Below are 7,410 nucleotides of genomic sequence, written 5' to 3'. Positions count from 1 at the left end.
CCAGTCGAGTCTGTTTTGCTCATGACCATATAATTGGTGAGTGATCCCTCCCTGCCCTTGTCTCAACCCATGAGCCTTTCCTTGCATTTTCTCCTCCCCATCCCACTGGGAGGAGGAGTGAGTGAGTGGCTGTGGGGTGCTGAGTTGTCGGCTGGGCCTAAACAATGACAATTTATTTAGTTGCTGCTGCTGGAAAGCTGTTTTATGTCTCACAAGAAGCTAGAAAAGCCTGGATGTTTTCCTTTTTATTGGGGTAGCCATAGAAAATCTTCTGATGTGAGCCTTTAAACTCTATGCCTGGTGGCACAGAGCAGAGTCAGATAGAAGTAATCCTCTCAACTCCCCTCCTCCCCTCCCTGGTTATCAGCCTCCCTTAGCTGCTTGCATTTTGGACAGCCAGGCAGGGTAGAGGATTATGGCAGCAATGGCTGTTATCACCTTGAATGACCCTGGGTTCACCCCTGAACAGCCAGTGTTAAGGGGTTTTTCCCCTAGGGTAATTTCCAAGTGCAGCCCCTTAAAACGGAGCGGAAAAGCCTCTGGGAGGGATGACTCTGTTCCCGGGGTGCCCGTCCCGCCCCGCGTGGCCAACCACTCCAGCCGTCTTGCTGATCGATTTTCCCTCCTGAAGGCCAAGTGCTGCCTGCAGGCCCCCTCAGATCCATGCTGGCGAGGAAGCAAGGGAAAACGAAAGGAAGAACTAAGGTTTTGACTCCCGGCACTGAAGGCAATTGTCATGTTTTTTCCCTTTGAAACCCGAGCGGGAGTTGGCTGGGATCTGTCAAGCTGCGAGTTCTCACACGTTTGGTAAATATTTAGGGTCTGATTCACCACTGAATCACTCTGTTATTTTTTGGCTCTATTTAGAGGGACTCCTCCGTCGCTGGGATAATGCCAGCCATCTGAGCTCCTCTAACCTTTTTATTTTAGCATCTCGTGGTCATGTGTGCCTGTCCTCACAGTCACCCCTCAGGACAGGGAGACAGCATCATCCCTGCCTGGCAGAGGGACTTGGAGGCACTCTGGTTACAGGCACCAGAGTTCTCTGACCCTAAATCCAAAACTGACCAAAAGTTCTAGCCATCACCTGGTGAGACCCATGATGTGGAGGGGTCTGGGTGTAGCAGAAGGTGGTACACATGCAGCGTTGCATGGGACTCGCAGTGCTGTAGATGCCCCTTGGTGGGTCATACACCAGCTCCTGCTGCTACATGGGAGTCATTTAATAGCTGCACTGCTTGTCTCGTTATACCTGGGAGACCTTCTGGGGGGGTGAGAGAAGAGTGTATTTCCCTCCAGAGATGACTACAGTCAGCGTTTTCCACGTGCAGATCTCTGCTTTCATTGCAGGTAGAAGACAGCATGATGGATGTGTATGATCTTGTGTACGAGGAGGTGAGGAGGAATGCCTCCAGCGTCAGGAGACACGAGCTGATTGCCATCCACGAAGCAGTAAGTGGTCTTTCAGCCTTTGTAGAAAACCTTGCCCTGAACTATCTTCAGGGTTTCAGCAGGCAGGGGCTGACACCCATGCTCTGCCTCACGGATGCTGCGATGTCATTTTCCCTCGGGAACCGAGTCCTCCAGCCTGCTATGAAGTCTGCTCCTCCCTTTCTACTCTTCTTTTCCAAGGTTTGACCAACCAGATTGTCAGCAGGAGGAAAGGGCCACCTACCCGAGCATCACTCTGGTGCAAGATCTTCAAAGCTTCCACGCTGTAGCTGTCTCAGCAGGCTTCTGCTGTGCTCCCTATATGTAGTATGGGAAGGTGGATATACACTTCTCTGACATCCCTGGTGAGGTGGAGGGAGGAGAGGAATTCCATTATCCATCAGAAGTATTTGGACTTGGTTATTTCTGTTTACCCTTGAGCTGATGGCTGAGGAGTCCTGGGGGCTTCATGGCCTCTTGCAGTGCTGGAGGCTGCCAGCAAGTCCCCAGAGCCCCCTCCCAAGATGCTGTTGCTGCTGGGGGCTTCTCTGTAGCTCAGTGGGTGGACACGGGTGGTTGCCCTCAAAGCCATGGGAGATGAGTGAGGATGTCCCCCGTGGTGAGAAACTCCCATGGCCCCATTGGGTGGAGGAGATGCCGTCTCCTCGCACGGCAGGGCCTGTTTGGGTAGCGAGCTCATGGCATGCAGCAGGGCTGGATGGGAAGGTCAGCACCACTCTCCTGTTTCCAGACACCTCCCATGCAACTCCCTTTATCCTTCTGTGTTTTCTTAAATCATTGTCACAAATACTTCATGAAGCTGCTTTCATCCGTGCTTCTGGAAACACAGAAAAGGGCAAATGTTTCTCACTGCAGCAGTGGTCCTGGTCCTCAGAGCCATGAGCAGGTGGCTCTTGCTCTGCAGGGCTGTGGAGCAGCACACCCAAGATCCCCCTTGACAAGGAGAATCGGGCGCAGTACTCAGCTGCAGTTGTTGCTTATTTTAGCCACTTTAATTTGTGGAGAAGCAGTCCTTCTACTCCTATTTTTTATTATTTTTTCCTTCTGCCAAAGCTCCGAGCTGGCCGGTTCACCCTGGCTATAGGAAACCAGCCCCGCAGCGGGTGTTGTTGGGAAACCCCTGAGGCCATAACAAGCACCAGAAATGTGTCTGTGCCCATGGAGGGAGGGCTTTGCCCCAGGCAGCAGTTCTGGGGGACCATGGTCAAGTTTGGGGCCAGATCCACCTCCTCCTAATTAAACCTCCATTGCCGCAGTTGTCAGCTGCATCCTTACGTGCTTCCCTCCTTGGTTGCGCGGCCCAGCCTGGGGCAGCCAGGAGGAAGGGTGGCCCATCACCGTCACCTCCCGATGCAGCAGCTGGCAGTGAGGGGAGAGCCCTAGCAGACCTCTCCCTCTTTTCCAGTTCCTGTGCTGCGGGAAGCACTCTCCGTTTGGGGACACGGCCAACGTCGAGCGCAAGACGTGCCCGTCCGGCCAAGTGCGTGATGCGGGACAGGTAAGGGAGAGCTTTCTTCAACCCCATAGCGGTGTTGTGTGGCTACTCACTGTTAAAACCTCACTGGTGTATGTGTTAATGAGAATTGTGGCTTTTTCATGGTTTGGGGCTGCTGTGAGTTGGGGTTTGTTTTGCTGAGGTTTTGTTATTTCAATAAGGAGGTGTCTCAACTGCTGGATGAGCCATGGTGGGATCAGCAGGTCTCAGACCTGCAGATGCGGTTTCCTTCACAGCTCTGAAAGCCCTCAAAATGCTTGTGTTTGCAGCCTGTTGCTTCCCTCCAGGTTCCTCATCATCTCTTGTCTCTGCAGAGAATGTGAGATATCACAGGCATGCGTCAGAGCTCCAAAACTGCTGGACTTTTCTACACGACACTAGTTTCTAGGGTTTAAAAAGTGTCTCCCTAACAGTAAATGTGGAATTTGCTGCAATTCCTTTTTCCCAGGGCGTTAAATATGTATTAAAATGAGCAACTCGTGAAGCAGGATGATGATGAAGCTACTGCTGGGCATCAAGTGCACTTCATTCTTCTTCTTTGCAGTATCTCAGTGAGGCTGATCGAGAAACCACCAGTATTAGACTGAGTCTGTGCTGAAGCCGCAACAGAAACTTCATACTCTGAGCCAATTTATTGTATGATTATTTTTCTTCCACTGGAGTAGCCAGATCAGCTAAAGTATCCAAAGCTGCCAGTATCAATATCTGGGTTGTCCATAGGAAAAACAAAACCACGTCACTACAGCTGTACAAAAACATTGTTGTTAGGCGAAGATGTTGAGTCGTGACGCGCAGGCACGCGTCAGCTCGCAGGGCAGGCTCTCCCAGTGCTGCCTCTGGGAACGTCGCATCCCAAAGCAGGGTGGAACTCTGCTCAAAGAGCAGGGAGAGCAGAGCAAAACTGGGCACCATAGGGGTGGCTCTGTGCCCCCCTCAGCTAATGGCTTGCATTTCCTGCGGTGGCGAGCAGAGGGAGGTGGGTGGGGGGATGCATTTTGCAACCCAGGGAGCAGCAGTTTGGTAGCTGCAGTATGTTCACTCTCTGGCTTTGAGCACTCTGACCTCACTCGGCAAATCACTTCATCAAGGGTGTGCTTTTGAATGTTGGAAATGGCTCTCTTGGCTAACACCTCCTGGATTTCCATGAGGCCTCTGGCATGCTTAAGGCTAATGTATATTAATGCTTGCAACGCCTTGCAAAATTGAGCTGTTCATTAGTATCTTTGTGGAATGTATTCAGCATTATGGTGTGCTCCGCTTTTCCATCTTTTCATTTCCTTCTTTCCATTTTCCAGTGGGCGGAAAGAAAAAAGCTTGTGCCTGACCACACTTACTTGTGCGCACACACATCCCCCACAGTCTGAAACGCATCATACCAGGAAAATCATAGGTGTATTGTAGCAATAGAAAATATACCGCAGGTGTTTGTCTTCCCAGGTTGCATCACACAGCAGAAAAAGAGAGCTGCTCGTGGAGCAGCCCATTCGTGCAATGCTGCATCCCCCTCTTGCTTCCTTTTCTACATGGGCAAGTGTTGTTGAGGGGCTGAAGCCCCCCACTGAGCCATTGCTGTGCTGCAAGGGGTGTCTCTCTCCTCCCAGGACTGCCTGCAAGAGATCCAGGGCTTCCTGAAGAAGCACATGGACTTTGCCTCCACGCTCCTGGGCATCACCATCGGCTTCACGGTAGCTGTGTCTGTTCCTTTGTGTTTTGTCCCCAAGGGGCAGGCTGCAGTGGGGAAAGCATTCCTAAGTTAGCTCCTCGAAGCTAGAATTTTGAGTGACTTTGGGGACCAGCAGCAGAGAAACAAGCGGTGGTGAACTCAACCTGGAAATTAGGAAAGGGCCTGGACCCATCTTGGCCAGGCTGATGGATGAAGGGGTTTTTCTGCAGGAATAGGATTGCTGCATAGTTTTTCTGCCCAAAGTAGGCACAGAAGTGAGGAGCAGCAGGATTTGGCTGCAGCAGCATTTGCATTTCATCCACCTAGGCTTGCCCTCATGCCCTCTCCTGCAAGCAAGAGGCTGTGTCACCTGGCGCAGGGCTTATGGATCATGCAGGAAACCAGCAGCAATTGTGGAGAAGGAGATGCCAGAAAGCTCCACAGTTTAGGAAATGTGCTGCTTCTCCTCGCACAGCACTCACTGGCTACCTCCAGCTCAGCCTGAGAAGTTGCTTTGTGCGGCCGGAGCTAGAAGGTCTTGAAAGCTGCAGAGCACCAGGACTAGAGCTGGAGAGCTGTGGAGAAAGGGAAAGTCTCCTCCTATTAATGACTAATTAACTGGTAAGGTGCATCTTGGGCATAAGCTTCTAAGGAACAGACTACAAAGGAGAGGAGCAGAGAACATTGCTTGGGCTGTCAGGTGCTGTCTTGGAAAGAGGATCCTATAGAGGAGGGCTATGATCATCTTCAGAGGATGGTGTGGGTAGAAAGGGTCTGTACTGAATTTTTGAGCCTTACCTGGGGGAGGACAAAAAAAAAAAATTTAAATACTGCAAGAGGAGCATGTCCTTCAGCAGTGAGGGGGCTCGGTGGCTGCATGGGCACAGTCCCTTGGGAGCTGGAGAGCACCACTAATTAAAACAAGCCTCCCCTTAAGCCCACCCACTGCTTGGCAGAGGTGTATCACCATATGACCTCTACGCGAAGGCCCTGCATGTGTGTCGAAGCATGCCAGAAAGAGTACACGCCGCGAGACTTGTTTCTTCACCATGACGGGAGGTTGGGTCTGATGTGGTATCTCCATGATGCTCCCCAGCTGGGGCAAACTTTCCTGACTGGATGTGTATTTGGAGATTGTTTTACTGCTTGGGTCCACCTTGGCACAATTAGGAGTTAGAAGACTCTTCTCCATCCAAATAAAGCCCAGAGGAACAGATGCTTTTGTGTTTTATACTGCTAGTAAACTAGGAAAACCATCGGGCATAGCCATGGAGCTGTAAATGTGAAGTCGTGTGTGAATATTTGGTGTTGCTTTCTAATTTTTATCAGGCATAGGAGAAATTTCACTGCAGCTGTATGCAGACAAAAGCGGGAGTGTTTTTGTTATATATGTCTCCTTGTCACAGCTTGATGCTGCAGACAGATAAGGCGGCTGTCTTTGAAGCGCGTGCTAGAGGAAATCTCACTGCACGGCTCGCTATTGTGATGGCAGGATGCAAAGGAAGCGCATGACAAGCGCTATAGCTGCTCTGATGTCACTGTCCCTTGGCCAACAATGCACACGTGTCCCCAGATCCAGCCGCAAGCAAAGGCATTTGCACGTTAAAGCAGACTTTTAGGAAAGAGCACGTTGTTACAGCCCTCGTTATCTTTCCCGCAGCAGCCTTACCTTTGATACATTGCCTGTGTAAATCCCGATGTGTGATGTAACAGGCGGAATATCGCAACACAGAGGAAGTATTCTGTCCTTTGCATTCACAACCGTGCACGTGCATGGGGTGGGGTTTAGGGTTTGTTTGGAGTTTTTTTGTTTAGTTGGGTTCTTTACTCCAAACAATATACGAGGTTTGGTTGTTGGGGTTTTTTTCTGCCTATGTTTTCTTTATAAAAGGCTAGTATTATGAGAGAGATATGTTTGTTTGCATAGAGGAATGTTTTGTGGCAGGAATTTGAAATCTGAATTTCCTGGTTTCATCTCAGCCCTTGGTATTTTTAGGACTGAGTGTGATCCGTACTGTGCTAATTTCAGTCAGATGTTTTAACCACATCTTGGGGTTGGTGTGGTTTTTTTTCCTCCCATCTTGGAATTGGCGTTCACCATTTTACTGGAAAAGAGCTCTCAAGAAAGATGTGACATCTTAATATATAAATCCAGAAATGCCAAGTGGACTAACAGGCAGCATTGCCTATTTTCATAGATGGAACATCATCGTCACTTTGGCATTTAATTGTGTGCGCATCTCATTTATTTCCTTTTAGGTTTATGGGATGATCCTGACTTCATTCCTCTGGTTCTCCATCCACTTCAGCAGCAACCTGGACCGGAAAGGCAAATACATCCTGCGAGAGAGGTAGAAACCCACTGCCCAGGCACCCCTACCAGGTAGAGCCAGCTCTTGGCACAGGAAGATGTCTGAAGTCACCCGCAAAGTCCCCCGGGAAGGCATTGTGTGGGGTCAGGCGGTGAGATGAGTGTCACGCATTTCCCCTTCCTGCACTACTAGCTGTTCTGCATTTCCGAGATGGTCAGAGCACGGTCAGATGATTCTCTGAGGAGGAGCAGTCCTACACCTTCACCAAAATGGACAAGGACCAAGTCACACACCTGAGATGCAATTCGCCTTGCCAGGGGACGTACAGGCTGTAGCTCCAAGAACAGGACACAAAGAGCCCCTTAGGACAAAAATGGAGAGAAAAGCCACGCAAAAATCACAGTGTTAAACTGAACTTCTCTTCCACCATCATCTGAGCAGTTCCCCCTGACCCCAGAGATGCAATGTTTCTAGGAAGATGGCTTTGG

The 7,410-nt window shown here is 50.2% G+C and overlaps 1 protein-coding gene across 1 annotated transcript in view; it reads left to right on the top strand.

Moving 5' to 3' along the window:
* TSPAN32 (tetraspanin 32) overlaps window positions 1–6,965 on the top strand; it is a gene marked incomplete at its 5' end in the record, with an annotated part of 17,365 nt that extends 10,400 nt beyond the window's left edge. Inside the window, 4 exons of the mRNA XM_010152453.1 lie at window positions 1,351–1,452; window positions 2,858–2,950; window positions 4,549–4,632; window positions 6,870–6,965. Coding sequence (XP_010150755.1) covers window positions 1,351–1,452; window positions 2,858–2,950; window positions 4,549–4,632; window positions 6,870–6,965 — 375 coding nt within the window. The remainder of the gene's footprint in view (window positions 1–1,350; window positions 1,453–2,857; window positions 2,951–4,548; window positions 4,633–6,869) is intronic.
* Between the last annotated feature and the right edge of the window lie 445 nt (window positions 6,966–7,410).

This window comes from Eurypyga helias, unplaced genomic scaffold, assembly GCF_000690775.1.
Source record: "Eurypyga helias isolate BGI_N326 unplaced genomic scaffold, ASM69077v1 scaffold12250, whole genome shotgun sequence".
Classification (NCBI taxonomy): domain Eukaryota; kingdom Metazoa; phylum Chordata; class Aves; order Eurypygiformes; family Eurypygidae; genus Eurypyga; species Eurypyga helias.
The sequence above is the reverse complement of the archived record's forward strand: the minus strand, read 5'-3'. Positions and strand labels throughout refer to the sequence as shown.